This window comes from Haliotis rufescens, unplaced genomic scaffold, assembly GCF_023055435.1.
Source record: "Haliotis rufescens isolate VD_foot unplaced genomic scaffold, xgHalRufe1.0.p SCAF_10, whole genome shotgun sequence".
Taxonomy (NCBI): Eukaryota; Metazoa; Mollusca; class Gastropoda; order Lepetellida; family Haliotidae; genus Haliotis; species Haliotis rufescens.
The window spans coordinates 17642714-17666730 of record NW_025963780.1 but is presented as its reverse complement, the minus strand read 5'-3'; the positions used below and the strand labels follow the sequence as shown (position 1 = coordinate 17666730).

Here is a 24017-nt window from a genome sequence, read left to right as displayed (position 1 = left end):
TTAGATTGGGAATGTAGCGTGGGGCTGGGTGCAGGGATATTTTTCTGCAGATTAAACATAAAATTTATATATGTAATTATCAAACACAAATTGCATGTGGTTTATTTGCAGTCACCTTGGTCTTGTATGTTAATGTTAGGTTTCAAATGTTAAAATTTGCAGGCATCAAATATTCAACAACACCTGTAAATCTGAAAATGCATTATGTGTAGCTCCTCTTTTTTACAATGAAATGTTTTTTGACAATTTTAGAGGGTTGGAAAATGAAACAGATACAGAGAAGATCATACGCTTTGAAGGAGTCTGTGAATTATGTTTCATGTTAAAGATTTCTTGTCATCATAGATAGCAGTTTATTTCTGTGTCAGATGCTGTTTTGACATTTGTTTCCTCATTCATCAATTAGGACATGTTGAAATTTGAATTTTAATCTTTATCCTGATAAGAAAAAATAACAATATGTTGCAAATTATGTTTTTTATTGGACTCTCCCTTTCAGAGAAAGTAATTGAGTCTTGAGTCATTGCTGTAGAAATATTCTGGCTCCAGAATGTGAAAGTGTTCAAGTCAGGCCAGTAACCATTTCATAACTTCATTTCAGAAGTTGCCAAGCAAGTTCAAACGAATGTTTGCTGAGTTTGAAACCAACATGGACCCCTCCCGCAACCACCGATCATACCGGGTGAATGCATCCAAGATGACTCCCCCCATCATTCCCTTCATGCCCCTCCTCATGAAAGGTGAGTGCAGGTTTTGTTTGTGGTCGTTAGACACAGCACTCAGCAATATTCAGCTGTATGACTGTGGCCTGAAAACAATCAAATCTTGACCAGAAAAAACAGTGATTTATATTTTGCTCAACTTCACAAATGTCAGGAAATGATGTCATGCTATTCCTATCTGTTGCTGTCTTCTATTACAGTCTAGCTATTCCTATCTGACTATTCATGTCTCACTATTCCTGTCTCTCTATGTGTCTGCTATTCCTGTCTCTCTATGTGTCTGCTATTCCTGTCTGTCTATGTGTCTGCTCTTCCTGTCTGTCTATGTGTCTGCTATTCCTGTCTGTCTATGTGTCTGCTATTCCTGTCTGTCTATGTGTCTGCTATTCCTGTCTCTTTATGTGTCTGCTATTCCTGTGTGTCTATGTGTCTGATATTCCTGTCTGTCTATGTGACTGCTCTTCCTGTCTGTCTATGTGTCTGCTATTCCTGTCTGTCTATGTGTCTGCGATTACTGTCTGTCTATGTGTCTGATATTCCTGTCTGTCTATTTGTCTGCTATTCCTGTCTGTCTATGTGTCTGCTATTCCTGTCTCTTTATGTGTCTGCTATTCCTGTCTGTCTATGTGTCTGATATTCCTGTCTGTCTATGTGACTGCTCTTCCTGTCTGTCTATGTGTCTGCTATTCCTGTCTGTCTATGTGTCTGCGATTACTGTCTGTCTATGTGTCTGATATTCCTGTCTGTCTATTTGTCTGCTATTCCTGTCTATGTGTCTGCTATTCCTGTCTGTCTATGTGTCTGCTATTCCTGTCTGTCTATGTGTCTGCTATTCCTGTCTGTATATTTGTCTGCTATTCCTGTCTGTCTATGTGTCTGCTATTCCTGTCTGTCTATGTGTCTGCTCTTCCCGCTGTCTATGTGTCTGCTATTCCTGTCTGTCTATGTGTCTGCTATTCCTGTCTGTCTATGTGTCTGCTATTCCTGTCTGTCTATGTGTCTGCTCTTCCCGCTGTCTATGTGTCTGCTATTCCTGTCTGTCTATGTGTCTGCTATTCCTGTCTGTCTATGTGTCTGCTATTCCTGTCTGTCTATGTGTCTGCTATTCCTGTCTGTATATGTGTCTGCTATTCCTGTCTGTCTATGTGTCTGCTATTCCTGTCTGTCTATGTGTCTGCTATTCCTGTCTGTATATGTGTCTGCTATTCCTGTCTGTCTATGTGTCTGCTATTCCTGTCTGTCTATGTGTCTGCTATTCCTGTCTGTATATGTGTCTGCTATTCCTGTCTTTCTATGTGTCTGCTATTCCTGTCTGTCTATGTGTCTGCTATTCCTGTCTGTATATGTGTCTGCTATTCCTGTCTGTCTATGTGTCTGCTATTCCTGTCTGTCTATGTGTCTGCTATTCCTGTCTGTATATGTGTCTGCTATTCCTGTCTGTCTATGTGTCTGCTATTCCTGTCTGTCTATGTGTCTGCTATTCCTGTCTGTATATGTGTCTGCTATTCCTGTCTATGTGTCTGCTATTCCTGTCTGTCTATGTGTCTGCTATTCCTGTCTATGTGTCTGCTATTCCTGTCTGTCTATGTGTCTGCTATTCCTGTCTGTCTATGTGTCTGCTATTCCTGTCTGTATATGTGTCTGCTATTCCTGTCTGTCTATGTGTCTGCTATTCCTGTCTGTCTATGTGTCTGCTCTTCCCGCTGTCTATGTGTCTGCTATTCCTGTCTGTCTATGTGTCTGCTATTCCTGTCTGTCTATGTGTCTGCTATTCCTGTCTGTCTATGTGTCTGCTATTCCTGTCTGTCTATGTGTCTGCTATTCCTGTCTGTCTATGTGTCTGCTATTCCTGTCTGTATATGTGTCTGCTATTCCTGTCTGTCTATGTGTCTGCTATTCCTGTCTGTCTATGTGTCTGCTATTCCTGTCTGTCTATGTGTCTGCTATTCCTGTCTGTATATGTGTCTGCTATTCCTGTCTGTCTATGTGTCTGCTATTCCTGTCTGTCTATGTGTCTGCTATTCCTGTCTGTCTATGTGTCTGCTATTCCTGTCTGTCTATGTGTCTGCTATTCCTGTCTGTATATGTGTCTGCTATTCCTGTCTGTCTATGTGTCTGCTATTCCTGTCTGTCTATGTGTCTGCTATTCCTGTCTGTATATGTGTCTGCTATTCCTGTCTGTCTATGTGTCTGCTATTCCTGTCTGTCTATGTGTCTGCTATTCCTGTCTGTATATGTGTCTGCTATTCCTGTCTGTCTATGTGTCTGCTATTCCTGTCTGTATATGTGTCTGCTATTCCTGTCTGTCTATGTGTCTGCTATTCCTGTCTGTCTATGTGTCTGCTATTCCTGTCTGTCTATGTGTCTGCTATTCCTGTCTGTCTATGTGTCTGCTATTCCTGTCTGTCTATGTGTCTGCTATTCCTGTCTGTCTATGTGTCTGCTATTCCTGTCTGTCTATGTGTCTGCTATTCCTGTCTGTCTATGTGTCTGCTATTCCTGTCTGTATATGTGTCTGCTATTCCTGTCTGTATATGTGTCTGCTATTCCTGTCTGTCTATGTGTCTGCTATTCCTGTCTGTCTATGTGTCTGCTATTCCTGTCTGTCTATGTGTCTGCTATTCCTGTCTGTATATGTGTCTGCTATTCCTGTCTGTCTATGTGTCTGCTATTCCTGTCTCTTTATGTGTCTGCTATTCCTGTCTGTCTATGTGTCTGCTATTCCTGTCTGTCTATGTGTCTGCTATTCCTGTCTGTCTATGTGTCTGCTATTCCTCTCTGTATATTTGTCTGCTATTCCTGTCTGTCTATGTGTCTGCTATTCCTGTCTGTATATGTGTCTGCTATTCCTGTCTGTCTATGTGTCTGCTATTCCTGTCTGTCTATGTGTCTGCTATTCCTGTCTGTCTATGTGTCTGCTATTCCTCTCTGTATATTTGTCTGCTATTCCTGTCTGTCTATGTGTCTGCTATTCTTGTCTGTCTATGTCTCTGCTATTCCTAACATTATTCCTGTCTTACTACTGTTGTCAGACTATTCCTGTACAACTATTCCCAACTGCTATTCCTGTCTTACATTATTCCTGTCTGACTACTCTTGTCTGACTATTCCTGTACAACTATTCCCAACTGCTGTTCTTGTCTGACTATACCTGTCTAACATTATATTTAAAATCTGACAGTTCCTGTCAGAGAAATATTTCATTTTTAATCGGAAAATATGTGTGATGAAAGCTCTTCAAGTAAATGTGAAATTACATGTAGGTTACAACATATATGCAACCAATCTCATAACTAACCATCAATGTGCTTGTCACAACAACATAATTAGGGAGGAATGTGAAACAATTCCATATCTTCCAAGGCAGTTTAAACAGGATATTCATTGATTAAGCATATATGAAAGTGAAACTGGAAAACAACTATTTGTTCTTTAAAGAATGTTGGTCACATGTGGACTGTATGTATTGTTTAAGAGGTCATGTATTCTTCTTATTAATTATTTTTATCTAGATATGACCTTCACCCATGAAGGAAATAAGACCTACTTTGACCGTCTGGTCAACTTTGAGAAGATGGTAAGTTGAAAAGTAATACACTTACGGAGACTTGTGAAGATCCAGGTTGGAATCGGACATCAGCAACCCATGCTTGTCATAAGAGGCGACTAACAGGATCAGGTGGTCAGGCTCGCTGACTTGGTTGATGCATGTCATTGTATCTCACTTGCATGGATTGATGCTCATGATACCAATCACTGGAATGTCTAGTCCAGACTCGATTATTTTCAGACCGCTGTCATATAGCTTGAGTATTGCTGAGTGCGGCGCTAAAAAAACAAAAAAATAAACACTTATGGATTATAAACGCCAAGATGCCTCAATAATTAAATTAAAGGTGCAAGCCATGGGATTGGTGCACTGCACTGTTGATGTACATGAATTTCATCAAAATAAGCACTTAGTTCTCACTACCTCTAAGCAAAGACCTGAGGACACCTCATTACAGGGCACATCAGAACAACCTTTCATCCCACCAGTCAGAACGTTGTTTACCAGATCGGGAAAGTGACAGTTGAATGATATTTCTAGTTTAATCATGCATCCTCGAACACATTAACACAGGGTACACCGAATGACAGTTACAGGCTGTACGTCTAGCACCTATCGACTCGTGTTGATATATTTGATATCAAAAGACCCTTGGGTGAGATTCTCCATTTAATGACATTACATATACATATAGTGACACACAATGAAAATGCATAACAACTTTAACTCGAAGGACAAGAAAACTATTTTAAATATTTACTGGCTTGACAAAAAATGATAACTGTGACAAAATGGCATTGTGTTTGATTATCAGTTTGAGGGGCATGGGTTGCGAAGTCGTATGAGGTGCCACTGTGGTTGTCAGCTACTTGACCAACTGTGCTCGTGTGAAACAAATATGCAAGTATCATCTTCAAATATAAGTATTGTTGTCTTTTGTTGCAGCACATGATTGGCCAGACAATAAAGACAGTGCGTGTGTGTCGCAGTGTTCCTTTTGGTAGGTCTTTTGTCCATCAATCTCGTCCATCCTTATACTCCGATATGATACCTCACAAGATCAAGATGTGAGGACACCTCTATACGAGGCTGAGAACTTTCTAATGAGCGATCCTTCTAAATTGGCGATCCTTCTAAATTCTCGGTAACTGTGAAGGAAGCACTCAGACCAGCATATCTGACTTCCGTATGTGAAAAAGCGAATATGATCGGGGAGTAGCTCTGCCGTTATGTTGTGGTGGATATTTTATGCATCCTGCCATTACGTCTATACCCAAATGTTTGTAACGTCAAAAGTATTTTTGTGTTGTGTTGCGGTTTTCTTTTGCTAAGATCAAAATTTCTTAATTCAAGTGGTTACGAAATGAAGCCAAATCATTTAGAAAACTGTGATTGTCTCAAGACATTTTGTCTGGACAGTCAAAGGTCTCTCAGGGTGCATGTATTACCACCTCTTATGGTGGTGTTCTTAGATCTTTTGGAGTAAAAGATCTGAATTTACTGAGACTGTTTGTCCATGTACTGACCTCTTGGTGTTGCATACACTGAAACCCCATTACGTCCAACATGGTATAGAGTTTCCGCTGATATCATGCAGATTAACGGATTAACAGATCATGGGTATGGAGCCATTTCTGATTGTGTCATGGCACTATTCCAAGCAGTAACTGTCTGAAGGTGGGTCTTCGACATTGACAGTGTTGTCACTGATGGTGTTCCACTGTATGGGTTTTGGATGTAAACCAACTGACTCTGGTCACTATTGAAGGGACTTAATTATTTAGAGAACTGATCTGTTCTCATTGGTACTGACTGAAATTGATGATCTGTGTGCTGTGTTCTTATAGATAGGTTTAACTTCTATATCTAGGCCAGACTACTAGTTACAGACAGGTCTTGTTTAATATCTGATGTGTTTGATTTTGGGCTGGATGCTCAAAGTCCTAATGCAATATTTGTTGATGTACATTGTTCATATGATACTTACATGTGTAGTATGATTTCATTGACCAGTTCAGAGAAAATGTGTGTGAATTTATTTTTTATATAACAGAGAACAAAAGCTTCTCCTTTCTTAAAAATTATGTTTTCATGTTGAAGATTTTATTGCTGCTTTATTCTTTATCAGACTGAATAAGATATACATACTGTAAATCTGGAAAGTTTTGCAAGGAAGAAAATACTGCGAGTGACACACACTTGCAATAGTTTCAGGACGCAGTTATTTTTGCAGTCCAACAAGAAACAAAAAGCAGGAGACATATTTCTTTCAGTCACTTCCACACATTGACAACCAGCTAGTGCATGATTAAATATATATACCCCCTCAAATCCTGTTTCCTTAATCACACGTTGTCACTCAGTGTCAGTAGCCTAAGTTCACTTACCTGCCTCTCCAACCTTCTTTGTCTACTACAACACACGCATCTATAGATTTTAGTAACATTGTCATCACACTGCTTCCTACTTATAACAAATATCACATGCAAAAGTCTAGCTTTGATCTTTGGTAGTCTTATCAGGGTGTTGCAAAGCTGTCCAGATGCAGTTAAGGTTTGTGTTAGACAATTGCAATAATTTTGTGGTGCATAACTTTCCAGATTTACCGTACTTAAAAAAGAGTGTACAAATTACTGATATGAAGATGATCTCATGACCATATAATGTATACCATTTATGAAATTATGTGAATGATGCTGAATGATGCTAGTCATGTTTTGGGAGGGTAATATTTAGTCCATCATGAGTTGTTGCTGCCATAGTTTACGTGTGCTGATACCTGTTGTGAATTATGTCCAGATATGGAGCTTCCCCCCTCTCTGAAGACAAGCCCTGATGTGAGGAGCTATGTCAGGTAAGGAGGACACACCAGGGACTCAATACACCCAGTACACACTGAGTGATTGAGGGACTCAATACACCCAGTACACACTGAGTGATTGAGGGACTCAATACACACAGTACACACTGAGTGATCAAGGGACTCAATACACCACGTACACACTGAGTGATCAAGAGACTCAATACACCCAGTACACACTGAGTGATTGAGGGACTCAATACACCCAGGACACACTGAGTGATCAAGGGACTCAATACACCACGTACACACTGAGTGATCAAGAGACTCAATACACCCAGTACACACTGAGTGATCAAGGGACTCAATACACCCAGTACACACTGAGTGATCAAGGGACAATACACCCAGTACACACTGAGTGATCGATGGAATCAATACACCCAGTACACAATGAGTGATCAAGGGACAATACATCCAGTACACACTGAGTGATCAAGGCACAATACACCCAGTACACACTGAGTGATCAAGGGACTCGATACACACAGTACACACTCCATGATGAAGGGACTCAATACACCCAGGACAAACTGAATGATCAAGGGACTCAATACACACAGTACACACTCCATGATCAAGGGACTCAATACGCACAGTACACATTGAATGATCCAGGGACTCAATACACCCAGTACACACTGAGTGATCAAGGGACTCAATACACCCAGTTCACACTCTGTGATCAAGGGACTCAATACACCCAGTACACACTGAGTGATCAAGGGACTCAATACACCCAGTACACACTGATTGATCAAGAGACTCAATACACCCAGTACACACTGAGTGGTCAAGGGACTCAATACACCCAGTACACACTGAGTGATCAAGGGACTCAATACACACAGTACACACTGATTGATCAAGAGACTCAATACACCCAGTGCACACTGAGTGATCAAGGGACTGAATACACACAGTACACATTGAATGATCAAGGGACTCAATACACACAGTACACACTGAGTGATCAAGGGACAATACACCCAGTACACACTGAGTGATCAAGGGACTCGATACATCCAGTAGACACTGAGTGATCAAGGGACAATACATCCAGTAGACACTGAGTGATCAAGGCACGCAATACACACAGTACACACTGAGTGATCAAGGGACAATACATCCAGTACACACTGAGTGATCAAGGGACAATACACCCAGTACACACTCAAAGATCAAGGGTCAGTTATTTTTGCAGTCCAACAAGAAACAAAAAGCAGGAGACATATTTCTTTCAGTCACTTCCACACATTGACAACCAGCTAGTGCATGATTAAATATATATACCCCCTCAGATCCTGTTTCCTTAATCACACATTGTCACTCAGTGTCAGTAGCCTAAGTTCACTTACCTGCCTCTCCAACCTTCTTTGTCTACTACAACACACGCATCTATAGATTTTAGTAACATTGTCATCACACTGCTTCCTACTAATAACAAATACACCCAGTACAAACTGAATGATCAAGGGACTCAATACATCCAGTACACACTGATTGATCAAGGGACTCAATACACACAGTGCACACTGAGTGATCAAGGGACTCAATACACCCAGTACACATTGAATGATCAAGGGACTCAATACACCCAGTACACACTCAAAGATCAAGGGACAATACACCCAGTACACACTCCGTGATCAAGGGACTCAATACACCCAGTACACACTGAGTGATCAAGGGATTCAATACACACAGTACACACTGAATGATCAAGGGACTCAATACACTCTGTACACACTCAAAGATCAAGGGACAATACACCCAGTACACACTGAGTGATCAAGGGACTCAATACACACAGTACACACTGAGTGATCACTGGTCAATACACCCAGTACACACTGAGTGATCAAGGGACTCAATACACACCGTACACACTGAGTGATCAAGGGACTCGATACATCCAGTAGACACTGAGTGATCAAGGGACACAATACACCCAGTACACACTGAATGATCAAGGGATAATACACCCAGTACACACTGAGTGATCAAGGGACTCAATACATCCAGTAGACACTGGATGATCAAGGGACAATACATCCAGTACACACTCAGTGATCAAGGGACAATACATCCAGTACACACTAAATGATCAAGGGATAATACACCCAGTACACACTGAGTGATCAAGGGACAATACATCCAGTAGACACTGAGTGATTAAGGGACTCAATACACACAGTACACACTGAGTGATCAAGGGACAATACATCCAGTAGACACTGAGTGATCAAGGGACAATACATCCAGTAGACACTGAGTGATTAAGGGACTCAATACACACAGTACACACTGAGTGATCAAGGGACAATACATCCAGTAGACACTGAGTGATCAAGGGACAATACACCCAGTACACACTGAGTGATCAAGGGACAATACATCCAATAGACACTGAGTGATTAAGGGACTCAATACACACAGTACACACTGAGTGATCAAGGGACAATACATCCAGTAGACACTGAGTGATCAAGGGACAATACATCCAGTACACACTGAGTGATCAAGAGACTCAATACACACAGTACACACTGAGTGATCAAGGGACTCAATACACACAGTACACACTGAGTGATCAAGGGACTCAATACACCCAGTACACATTGAATGATCAAGGGACTCAATACACCCAGTACACACTCAAAGATCAAGGGACAATACACCCAGTACACACTCCGTGATCAAGGGACTCAATACACCCAGTACACACTGAGTGATCAAGGGATTCAATACACACAGTACACACTGAATGATCAAGGGACTCAATACACTCTGTACACACTCAAAGATCAAGGGACAATACACCCAGTACACACTGAGTGATCAAGGGACTCAATACACACAGTACATACTGAGTGATCACTGGTCAATACACCCAGTACACACTGAGTGATCAAGGGACTCGATACATCCAGTACACACTGAGTGATCAAGGGACTCAATACACACCGTACACACTGAGTGATCAAGGGACTCGATACATCCAGTAGACACTGAGTGATCAAGGGACTCAATACATCCAGTAGACACTGAGTGATCAAGGGACACAATACACCCAGTACACACTGAATGATTAAGGGATAATCCACCCAGTACACACTGAGTGATCAAGGGACTCAATACATCCAGTAGACACTGGCTGATCAAGGGACAATACATCCAGTACACACTCAGTGATCAAGGGACAATACATCCAGTACACACTAAATGATCAAGGGATAATACACCCAGTACACACTGAGTGATCAAGGGACAATACATCCAGAAGACACTGAGTGATCAAGGGACAATACATCCAGTAGACACTGAGTGATCAAGGGACTCAATACACACAGTACACACTGAGTGATCAAGGGACAATACATCCAGTACACACTGAGTGATCAAGGGACTCAAATACACACAGTACACACTGAGTGATCAAGGGACAATACATCCAGAAGACACTGAGTGATCAAGGGACAATACATCCAGTAGACACTGAGTGATCAAGGGACTCAATTCACACAGTACACATTGAATGATCAAGGGACTCAATACACCCAGTACACACTCAAAGATCAAGGGACAATACACCCAGTACCCACTCCATGATCAAGGGACTCAATACACCCAGTACACACTGAGTGATCAAGGGACTCAATACACACAGTACACACTGATTGATCAAGAGACTCAATACACCCAGTGCACACTGAGTGATCAAGGGACTCAATACACACAGTACACATTGAATGATCAAGGGACTCAATACACACAGTACACACTGAGTGATCACGGGTCAATACACCCAGGACACACTCAAAGATCAAGGGACTCGATACATCCAGTACACACTGAGTGATCAAGGGACTCAATACACACAGTACACACTGATTGATCAAGGGACTTGATACATCCAGTAGACACTGATTGATCAAGGGACAATACATCCAGTAGACACTGAGTGATCAAGGGACACAATACACCCAGTACACACTCAAAGATCAAGGGACAATACATCCAGTACACACTGAGTGATCAAGGGACTCGATACATCCAGTAGACACTGAGTGATCAAGGTACTCAATACACACAGTACACACTGAGTGATCAAGGGACTCAATGCACCAAAGTACACACTGAATGATCAAGGGACTCAATACACACAGTACACACTGAGTGATCAAGGGACAATACATCCAGTAGACACTGAGTGATCAAGAGACAATACATCCGGTAGACACTGAGTGATCAAGGGACAATACATCCAGTACACACTCAGTGATCAAGGGACAATACATCTAGAAGACACTGAGTGATCAAGGGACAATACATCCAGTAGACACTGAGTGATCAAGGGACTCAATACACACAGTACACACTGAGTGATCAAGGGACAATACATCCAATAGACACTGAGTGATCAAGGGACAATACACCCAGTACACACTCAGTGATCAAGGGACAATACACCCAGTACACACTCAGTGATCAAGGGACTCAATACACCCTGTACACACTGACTGAACATCGAGCTAAATACACCTAGTAGACACTGATTGGATGGAGAATTGAATACACCTAGTAGATACTGATTGGATGGAGAATTGAATATACCTAGTAGACACTGATAGGATGGAGAATTGAATATACCTAGTAGACACTGATTGGATGGAGAATTGAATATACCTAGTAGACACTGATTGGATGGAGACTTAACTTAGTAGACACTGATTGGATGGAGACTTAACTTAGTAGACACTGATTGGATGGAGAATTGAATATACGTAGTAGACACTGGTTGGATGGAGAATTGAATATACCTAGAAGACACTGATTGGATGGAGAATTGAATACACCTAGAAGAAACTGATTGGATGGAGAATTGAATACACCTAGAAGACACTGATTGGATTGAGAATTGAATACACCTAGTAGACACTGATTGGATGGAGAATTGAATACAACTACAAGGCACTGATTGGATCAAGAATTGAATATACCTAGAAGACACTGATTGGATGGAGAATTGAATACACCAAGAAGACACTGTTTGGTTGGAGAATTGAATATACCTAGAAGACACTGATTTGATGGAGAATTGAAAACACCTAGAAGACACTGATTGGATTGAGAATTGAATACACCTTGAAGACACTGATTGGATGGAGAATTGAATACACCTAGTAGACACTGATTGGATGGAGAATTGAATACACCTAGAAGACACTGATTGGATGGAGAATTGAATACACCTAGAAGACACTGTTTGGATGGAGAATTGAATACACCTAGTAGACACTGATTTGATGGAGAATTGAAAACACCTAGAAGACACTGTTTGGATGGAGAATTGAATACACCTAGTAGACACTGATTTGATGGAGAATTGAAAACACCTAGAAGACACTGATTGGATTGAGAATTGAATACACCTTGAAGACACTGATTGGATGGAGAATTGAATACACCTAGTAGACACTGATTGGATGGAGAATTGAATATACCTAGAAGACACTGATTGGATTGAGAATTGAATACACCTAGAAGACACTGTTTGGATGGAGAATTGAATACACCTAGAAGACACTGATTGGATGGAGAATTGAATACACCTAGAAGACACTGATTGGATGGAGAATTGAATATACCTAGTAGACACTGATTGGATGGAGAATTGAATACACCTAGAAGAAATTGGTTATAACAGGAACTGTATGCACCTGGCTAGAAGTACACATTGATAGAATGAGAAGATGAATTTACTGTGACTACTTGTCGGTGGGCAAGGGGATAGTGTGGAGGTCACCAAATCTGTACTGAAGTTGACATTTTCACAGCTATCTGATTGGCTATTGTGGACTCTTGTTCGTCATTTCATTGGTTAGTTTGCGACAGGTATGACCTGTATTGGGATGTCCTCTGATCTTTGTGGAGAGGTCACAAGAACAAAGATCTAAGTTTACTGAGATTGAAATCATATACCGAGTAGATGTAATAGTGACCTGTGGTGTGAGTGAGTGAGTGAGTGGTTATTGCTGAGCAATCTTGCAGCTCTTCACGGTGAAGTGACCTGTGGATATCAGATAGTAAAAGCAGATGAGTACATGGAACAATTTTGGCAGCTAGGGTGCAAGTATCAACACAGCTATCTATGCATTCCATAAGTCGTGAAAATCTGACAATCAGCATGGATGCTTCTTAGTTCTCAGTATGAGCGACCAAAGAATTCGGGAACATTTGTGTATTGTGTGGTTTTCTTTTCTTCAGACCATCAATTTCAAAATCTTGGACAGAAGCTGCATTAATACACTTTGTTAGATGCCAGTGTTTAGTGAAGCCAAATCATTTAAACATCAGGTTGGCTAGAAAAACCTTGTTTGGTCAAAGTTCACACAAGGTTAAGCGGACGCCAAGTCCTGAGGTTTTGTCAGATTTCCATGCTGAGGGATATCAAAGCAGATAATAAGATCTGATTTTAATGAGAGTTGATGGTACTGAATCCTCAATGATTGTCCAATACCATTATTAACAAACCCAGTGAAGAACCAAGTTAGAATTGGTCTTCAGCAACCAATCCTTGCTACAAGAGGTGACTAAAGCGATTGCAATTGGGAGGTCAGACTTGCTGACTTAGTTGGTGTATGTGTCCTAATTGCATAAATCAATGTTCATGATGTCAGTCCCCGGATTGTCTTGCACAGACTCCATTATTGACAGACTGCTGATATTTAGCTGGAATATGGCTGAGTGAGGCATTATACAACAAATGAACAAACAAACATTCTGAAAGTTTTCTGCTAATTATATCAAGTGTTTTATGTTTCAGGAATCTCAGTGTGATTGACAATCAGAGGACTTTAACCCAGTTGTCTCATAAACTGGAGCCGAGGAGGACATGACACTCAATGGGGTGTTAGATATTATGATATGTGTTGATCCTGCGGGATGCTCATTGACACCTCCTCAATAACCCGTACAGTGCCTTGAAACCTTGGATATCTCCACTTCAGTGACATCCACAAACACTGCGCTGACTGTAGTGGGGACATGTGTTCAGGATCAGAGAAACCTTTATGGAAGAGATCCTAGCACTGTGGGAAGAGATGATTTCCCCATGAGAAGATGTGTAATGGCCATGGATAGAAATGCTATCACCATGGGAAGAAATCTTATCATCATGGGAAGATAAGTTATCACCATGAGAAGATATGTTGTCATCATGAGAAGATATGTTATCACCATTGGAAGAAAAGTTATCACCATGAGAATTTATTTTGTCAACATGAGATATATTATCACCATGAGAAGATATGATATCATCATGGGAAGATAAGTTATCCCCATGAGAAGATATGTTATCAACATGATATGTTATGACCATGGTAAGCTGTTATCTGCATGAGAATAAATGTTATGGCTGTGAAAAAATATATTATCTCCATGGAAAGAGATGTTGTGACCCTGGGAAGATATGTTTTGACCATGAGAAGATGTGTTATTCCTATGGGAAGCTATGTAACGGCCATGAAAATAGATGTTATCTGCATGGGAAGAAATGTTATGGCTGTGAAAAAATATGTTATCACCATGGTAAGATATGTTGTGACCCTGGGAAAATATGTTATCACCATGAGAAGATGTGTTATCCCCATTGGAAGCTATGAATATAGATGTTATCAGCATGAGAAGAAATGTTATGGCTGTGAAAAACTATGTTATGGCTATGGGAAGATATGTTATGGTCATCGCAAGATCTATTATTGCCCTTGGAAGAAATGTTATCACCATGGGAAGAAATATTGACACCATGGGAAGAAAGGTTTTGAATATAGCCTACTACCAACACAAAATAGGGTAATTGATGAAATGATAGTGAAGGTGTAATGATTATAAATGTCTAAAATTAATTTTGGGCGTGTTGATCAATACCTGGAGTGTCCACCATGTTGGGTGATACATGCACCACATCTGGATGGCACACCCTTGATTAACTTGCTTGTGGTTGCCCTTGGTAATGCCTTCGATTCCGCCTGAAGCCCTACCCCAACCTGGGCCACTTTGGCAGGTGTTAGTCTCTGATGTACACTCTCTGCCTGAGAACATCCCACAGATGCTGTATTGGGGACATGTCAAGGGACTTAGCGGACTAGTCGAGTGTCTGTATGCCTTCTCGTCGGAGATAATTTGTTAGTTGAAAACTACTGCCGATAATTCTAGTGAATGGAATGGCAGAATGCAAAATTTCATCAAAATAAATTGTGAAAACAATCTGTCTGTAGGTCAAGTGGGATGAGTATCTGTATGTAGGTCTGAGGGAAGACCATCTGTCTGGAGATCAAGTGGGGAGACAATCTGTCTGTAGGTCAAATGGGAAGATCACATGTCAGTAGGTTAAGTGGGAAGACCATCTGTCTGGAGGTCAAGTGGGAAGACCATCTGTATGTAGGTCAAGTGGTAAAACCATCTGTCTGGAGGTCAAGTGGGAAGACCATCTGTCTGTAGGTCAGGTTGGAAGACCATCTGTATGTAGGTCATGTTGGAAGACCATCTGTCTGTAGGTAGGTCAAGTGGGAAACCATCTGTCTGTAGGTCAAATGGGAAAACCATCTGTCTGGAGGTCAAGTGGGAAACCATCTGTCTGGAGGTCAAATGGGAAGACCAACTGTCTGTAGATAAAATTGGAAGACCAACTGTCTGTAGGTCAAGTGGGAAGACCATCTGTAGGTCAAGTGGAAACTATCTGTCTGGAGGTCAAATGGGAAGACCAACTGTCTGTAGATGAAATGGGAAGACCATCTGTCTGGAGGTCAAGAGGGAAAACCATCTGTTTGTATGTAAAGTGGGAAAACCAACTGTCTGTAGGTCAAATGGGAAGGTCACGTGTCAGTAGGTTAAGTGGGAAGACCATCTGTCTGTAGGTCAAGTGGGAAGACCATCTGTATGTAGGTCAAGTGGGACGACTATCTGTCTGTAGGTCAAGTGGGAAACCATCTGTCTGCAGGTCAAATGGAAAGACCATCTGTGTGCAGGTCAAATGGTAAAACCATCTGTCTGGAGGTCAAGAGGGAAAACCATCTGTTGGTATGTAAAGTGGGAAGACCAACTGTCTGTAGGTCAAGTGGGACGACTATCTGTCTGTAGGTCAATTGGGAAACCATCTGTCTGCAGGTCAAATGGGAAGACCATCTGTCTGGAGGTCAAGAGGGAAAACCATCTGTTGGTATGTAAAGTGGGAAAACCAACTGTCTGTAGGTCAAGCTGGAAGACCATCAGTATGCAGATCAAATGGGAAGACCATCTGTCTGCAGGTCAAGTGGGAAGACCAACTGTCTGTAGGTCAAGTGGGAAGACCATCTGTAGGTCAAGTGGGAAACCCTCTCTCTGGAGGTCAAATGGGAAGACCAACTGTCTGTAGGTAAAATGGGAAAACCATCTGTCTGGAGATTAAGTAGAAATACTAATATTTTCTCCTGGCCATGTGACCAAGTAGACTGAAGGGATCGATTTTGCACTATAAGATATATCTGCAATGACTTTCAAAGAAAAAAATGTTCAAGTATGTGTATAAATTCAAAGAAATAGTTTAAATGTTTGTCATTATTTCTTGTTAAAAACAACTTAAATAAACAATGAATTTATAACAGCTGCTTTGGTGACTATTTAATGTATATATGAACTGCAGGTTGTCACTAAGGTAGGTCTCTGAATGAAGTATTTCTGCTGATAGAATGTTAATTTAGCAAAACAAACTGGAACCAGTGTCAGTATTCCATTTTACAGTGTTTCCAATATCAAGCTGCTGTAATCCACCAAACTTCTAATAATAAGATTTTTTTTCTGTTTTATACAAAAAACAATTGTAAAAAAACCTTCATATTAATTATTAAGGAATTATTAAATGTCAAAACCGCTGCTTGATTTAAAACCTTAAATAATTCAATTATTCTGTAGCCTTAATTTGGGACAGTAGCTGTACATGGTGAATATTTAAGATGAATTTTACTTCTGGTACTTTGGAGAAGATGTACTGCAGTTGTACTCCTTAAACAGACATGTAGTTCAAGGGATGTTCTAACGTGCCGTTAGGGGGCACGGGTGGCCCAGTCGTCTAAGGTGCTGCTGTGCAGAGTTGCATCCCTTTGGCATGCCAGAAACCTATGATTGTGGGTTTGAATCCTGGTTCACCCTGATTATGATTCTAGGTTGGTCAGCACCATAAACATGCTCGTGGGTTTCACCAAAGTGGTAAACATCTGAGACCTGCATCACTACAAGCTTTCCCCTCACATTAGGCTGACACGCTGTGATATAACTGCAATGCTGTTCAAAGTGACGTTAAACCCAACTCGCTCACTCACTAACATGACATTACAATGATAATATACACAAGTGGTCCATTGTACTGTAAAGCCATAGAGATTCCTGGTTACAATTGGCCTCTAGAAACCTATGCCTCTCGTAAGAGTCAACTTAATAGATTGGGTGGTCAGGCTCAGCAACTTGGTACCCTGTTGGCATGAATCCATGCTAAAATGTCAAGCACTGGATTGTCTGGTCCAAAGTCCATCATTTACAGGCACCTGTCATATAGCTGTAATATTGCTGAGTTCGGCATTAAACAACAAATAGAGTTGCCTTGAGCTACAACTGTTATTTGCAAAACACTGAGAAGAGGAAGAGGAAAAAATAGTCTCAAAAGCTTTTTTTATTTTCTTATTCTCTCAAACCTGCGTATCTGCATCAAAAATGTTGTTCATACAAAAAAAACTGCACGACCAACGGGACTGGCTAACACTGCTGATATGACACCTTGAACATAAAAGTCTTTGAAAACAATGTATATCATACAGACAGACAGATCATCTTTATTTAGTGAAAAGGCCATATAGGCCCATAACACAGACAATGTTTGATTGTAAGACCTATGCATGCCAGGGAAGTAATCGTGTAAGTTTCTTTTAGCTGTTTGGCTTTACAATCATATAAACATGTGGTTATGAACAACATCAAAGTTTTCAGATGAAGTAATTTCCGTCAAATGTTTCAGTTAAAATATTATTTAATCGTCTCCCCTAAAAAATCATCAAAGAACAATAAGTAAAAAAGTCTAACATTACAAAAATCAAACATTACAAAAGTATCAAGGCAAAGCTTGATATTGGAAGAAAAAAGAGGTGAGTTTTTGGTGCTGAAGCTATGGTCTCATGCTAAATGTGTGAGAGTTGTCAGGTATATGTTGTTTCCTATGATGAACTGGTTATAGTACTCATGAAGTTCTGGGTTGTTATGTGTTTGTTATATTCTTTGTTTGGAAACCAGCAGAAACAAATCTGAAATTTTTCCGCTGTTGTCATGGCAACTGCTTCCTTTGTATGGATGTGAGTCACAGAATGTGACAGATGAATGGCATCTATTGATACAGATAAATTTGTTATTATTTCTAAAATGTTTTTACCTTCTATATTTATATTTATTTGTACATATACATGATCTGTATAGAGGGTTTGGTATAGGAATATTCTCTAAGGGAAACGTGCCTGACCATATAGGTTTGTTGATGGTTATGGATATGATATGATTATATGGACTGTATATGGTTATCCAGATTGACACAACAAACCACTTCACAGACCAGGGTAGTCTGATGATGTTTCAATGAGGACCTGTATCAATACATTTTGTGGTCACACCTTTTTTCCTTGCAAAGTCATGTACATCTCATATGAGTTGAGAAGTAATTTGTGTTTAAGGACAAAATATTCAGGGCAGAATTCAAATTTCAAAATTAAGTTTGTTAAAAGTTAGTAGTTAACACAATAATTTAAAATCCTAAAATCGATACTCACCCAAGTGTAACACCAGTCCACTTTAAATCCTCAAAGAAAATATGAAGAGTGTTGAGTTTTGTTTATGTATCACATTATGATAATGATGATCACATTTCCCTATTCACTATGACCTCATTGCATCATAAGAACAATGAAGAGAAGGAGGCCAACGTGGACTTCATCATTTGTAGAGAATCTCCCCCAGTTGCATATGTCAACACAAGTCGATTACAGCAGCAAAACTCAGAGGCTTGCTGAGGAGGTGTTCAGCTCTAATCAATGAGTGTTGATATATTTTATGTAGAAAACATGAGGGTGAGATTTTATTATCATCCAATATCATTTTCAATCAATAAACAAAATGTATTGATTTGATGGCCAAATAGACCTTTGAGAAGATCTTGAAATTATGAAGGTACATCACCTGGCAAAATCAGTATCGAAATACACTTCTTTTATTTGACTGAAACTTTTGTGACTTAGATATTTTGTGTAACTTTACAATATCTATGAGAAATCACTACACAAATATTTGTTTGTTTGTTCATATAGTCAAAACATGAAGTTGAATGAAAAGCCTTCATTTTGCTGAAATGATTAATTTGTCAAGTGATATAACTTTTGAGTAATAACGCAAGTCTGCAGGCTATTGGTGACATCACGTTGTGATGTTATAGGTATGGATGTTTTATGCTTTGCACTCGATCGCATCCTCACAAAGCAAGGTGTTCGTTGTTCTCACTGTCACATTGTTACATTTATAGACTGAACTGAAAGAAAATATGTTTGTAAGCAAATATAGAATCACTTGTATTACTTATACGATTCAAGTTTAAACCTCATGCTAATACTTTTGTCAGTGCTCCCAAAAAGTGTAGATAGGGCGTTCTGATTAGTTGGATGAAAGGCCGTTCTGACATGACCTGTAAGAGGATGTCATCAGATTTTTTGTCCTCTAGCAATGAATTCATACAGGGTATTTAAAGGTACTTCAGTGAGTGACTTTACATCTTATACATCACTTATTTATGAATGACCCGGCAGGATGAAAAGATGACTACACTCCTGTGTTTCTGTATCATAAATATCCTGTCAGGAAGGACAAGTATGTGTTATCAGAGCTCCAGATAAGCTGACTATTTGTGCAATCTTATTAAAATGAGGTCTTAGTGATCTCAAAGTTCTAAGGACATCCCATTACAGATCATGTCAGCATGATCTTTTGTAAATGAGGAACAGGAAGTCCACATTAGCCAATCAGAAAGTAGAATACTTGAGCCTTACGGCATGAGATTAAAAATGGCAGGTTACATTCCGGACTATGCTTTGAAAAGTATTCCGACAAAGTTTTGTCAATTCAAAATTTCAAACCGGAACAAAAGAACATTCTGGAATGTCTTATAGATAGACATTGTATGGCAGTACTTCCCGTGGGCTATGGAAAGCCTCTTCCATTGAAATGTTTATGCCATTGATGTGAGAGATAAATGATAATTTTGACGGAATCAGTGATACAGTCTGTAACTATCACTCGGAATACCCTGTGTTAATCTCTTCAAGGTTGCATGATTAGAAAACACATTCTGATCTCACAAGCAATGTTCCAATTGGCAGGAAGAAAGGTTGTTCTGCTATGACCTGTTATGAGATGTCCTCAGATCTTTTTCGTATTATAGTTATTTATTTACAAATATGCATGAAAAATTTCACAACACAATAGTATATCAACACTTTTCATAATTACCCAATGTATCCTTTTCAATTTGCATACTTGTATCTACTGATTGAGTGTAGTCATCTACTCAGATCTACTCATCAGTGTAAAAATACCTAACCTAAGGGAAGAAAACGATATTGAAAACTATCAACACCCATCTTCCCGAGGCAAGGGCATTAACTGACTATAAAAGTCCAGTTTCCACCCTTGCCGAACTACCTGGAAATTCCAGCCTCGTTTGTAGCACCACCAGTGGCTATTACGAGTTATGTCCCTTTTATGTCCCTCCTATTGACCAATCAGATTCCATCTCTCATATCACTTGCATTTGCTTCAAACAAAATGGCGACGCCTAGTCAAGTCAATCTGATCAATTATCAAGATCTTTATTGTAGTAAAACAGGTCTTACCCCGCAAAGTGAATCAAATCACTTAAGCACCTTGATAAAAAACATGAAAAAATTGCAAAATATCTGTCGACGCCCAGTTGGAGATACACATGCAAATCCTGCAATCGACCGAAATCTGAGCGTTGAAATCCAAGTCGTTCGTTATGCGATTTTAATTGGTCTATGCATAGACTCCTTAGTCAAGCCAAATTGTAACTCCAGAATCTCAAACTGGACTTTTATAGTCAGTTAACGCCCTTGCCTTGGGAAGATGATCAACACCCAATGTGAATGATAACATGTGAGTAAATACTCAGTGGCTACAAGCATCTGGACACCTGTTGCATGGTTAGCAAGATGATGATTCATATATTTATGAGGTGGACACAATCAGATAATCTCCATTTATCAGAGAAGGAAACTTTCAATACAAATGAGGAAAACATTAGACACTGTACAGTACAGATAAGGCTAATATTAACGAGGTCATGATGACACCTCACACTCTGATCACCTTCCTGAATGTAGGCTAACAGTCTGGTCTGTCTCGCAGTTACTGTATTATTTCCCCTTCTGCCTAGCCCTTACTGTAATGCTTGGAATATGGTAAGTCTTGAATGGGGAGAAGAGGTAAAGCTCTGTTTCATGCATTTTTAAGCTGAGTATTCAAGAAAGTCTAAAGCAAGGAGAAAGTCATGGTGTGTATTAGGGCTGGGACAGGTAACTCGGGTACTCTGGTCGAGTGGGTCATGCATAGGACCCAGGTCCCCATAGGACTACCCGGACCCATTGTTAGCCAGTAATATATTGTTTAATGACAAAAATTACCTAAAACTCTATGGTTACACTACAAGTCACTAATGTTCCCATTTCCTTCTGACTGTGCACCCATTCCTTCTGACTTTTATATATTTGAATTGAGATAAAACTTCATGCAGTAAACTTCAGTGTATGCATGACCAGATTGCTTTACACATGTATCTAAATACATTTTGCCAGGGCTACGGTCAAACTTTCCCAAATCGGACAGTTTGTACCTATCTTTAGATATCTACAGCGTGTATCCAGGTAGGGTCGGGTGATAGGTACACGGGTAGTAAATTTGGACTCGTCCCAGCCCTAGTGTGTATCATATGGTATGCATGATATAGTAAGACTGATGGGGTTTAACTTCAGTTCATACTACAGTTACATCACAACCGATCTACATTATGTTGAGAGGCGATCCCTGAGTGAAGCAGATATATACATTTCCCACCGAGTTGAACTCATAAGCTCAAAGATAGTGCTGCAAAACCAAGGAACATAGCGGGGAAAACCTAGGATTCAAACCCATGATCAGCACATCCTTACAATTAAGGGAAGCAACTCTGCAAATTGGGGAAACTTTGACCATTGGGTCCCGCATGACCTTGAACCAGGGTGAAGCCTAAAATGCTAGCTGCATCATGTGATATGAGAAAATGAAACCTGAGAACGTGGAGGAAGTATGTATATAAAACTCTAAGTCAGATGACATGACTTGTGATACAACTGTTGTCAGGAAACAGAAGAAGTGTCATGCTTAAGTTGTTGATATCAAGTGTTATTGAAAAGTTTTGAAATTTCATGGAACTTTTTGTCTACAAATGTGTGAGGAAGTAAGTGTGTTGCATGTGATATATTACTGGTTTGATAGGAAGTCTGAACGCTGTTGTGGATAAAGTACATGTCATGCTGTAGCGTGGTGTGATGACAGTGCTGTACAAACTTGATGCTACAGGAAATGACTGAAGCTGCCCCTGATGATGTTGAGGTGCAGATAAAAGGTGAATAAATATCTGAATAAGTTTCTGGGTCATTATCTTTTCTAAACAAGAATTTTCAACATTTACTGTTACTAACATCCCAACATTAATTGTCAATAACATGCCATATGACACCCTACAGAGGACACCTCTGTCACCTTCATCTTTATCGGTAGTCACAGACACCCTACAGAGGACACCTGTCACCTTCATCTTTATCGGAAGTCAAAGACACCCTACAGAGGACACCTGTCACCTTCATCTTTATCGGTAGTCAAAGACACCCTACAGAGGACACCTGTCACCTTCATCTTTATCGGTAGTCAAAGACACCCTACAGAGGACACCTGTCACCTTCATCTTTATCGGTAGTCACAGACACCCTACAGAGGACACCTGTCACCTTCATCTTTATCGGTAGTCAAAGACACCCCACAGAGGACACCTGTCACCTTCATCTTTATCGGTAGTCAAAGACACCCTACAGAGGACACCTGTCACCTTCATCTTTATCGGTAGTCAAAGACACCCCACAGAGGACACCTCTATCACCTTCATCAGTGGTCACAGACACCCTTAAGAGGACACTTCTGTCACCTTCATCAATAGTCGCATGCACCCTACAGAGGACACCTCTGTCACCGTCATCGGTAATTACATACACCCTTAAGAGGACATCTCTGTCACCTTCATCAGTAGTCACAGGCGCCCCACAGAGGACACCTCTGTCACCTACATCTGTAGTCACAGACACCCTACATAGGACACCTCTGTCACCTTTATCTGTAGTCACAGGCGCCCCACAGAGGACACCTCTGTCACCTACATCCGTAGTCACAGACACCCTACATAGGACACCTCTGTCACCTTCATCAGTAGTCACACACATCCCACAGAGGACACCTCTGTCACCTTTATCGGTAGTCACAGGCGCCCGACAGAGGACACCTCTGTCACCTTTATCTGTAGTCACAGGCGCCCCACAGAGGACACCTCTGTCACCTACATCCGTAGTCACAGACACCCTACATAGGAAACCTCTGTCACCTTTATCGGTAGTCACACACATCCCACAGAGGACACCTCTGTCACCTTCATCGGTAGTCACAGGCGCCCGACAGAGGACACCTCTGACACCTTCATCGGTTGTCACATGCATCC

General features: G+C 40.5%; 1 protein-coding gene across 3 annotated transcripts in view; it reads left to right on the top strand.

The window, feature by feature from the left end:
- LOC124110717 (rap guanine nucleotide exchange factor 4-like) overlaps window positions 1-16776 on the top strand; it is a 164393-nt gene extending 147617 nt beyond the window's left edge. For all 3 annotated transcript variants that reach the window (XM_048387615.1, XM_048387619.1, XM_048387623.1), the window contains 5 exons: window positions 602-740; window positions 4235-4299; window positions 5218-5272; window positions 7072-7126; window positions 13962-16776. In XM_048387615.1, the coding sequence (XP_048243572.1) occupies window positions 602-740; window positions 4235-4299; window positions 5218-5272; window positions 7072-7126; window positions 13962-14034 (387 nt within the window). In that variant the 3' untranslated portion in view covers window positions 14035-16776. The remainder of the gene's footprint in view (window positions 1-601; window positions 741-4234; window positions 4300-5217; window positions 5273-7071; window positions 7127-13961) is intronic.
- Window positions 16777-24017: the final 7241 nt, after the last annotated feature.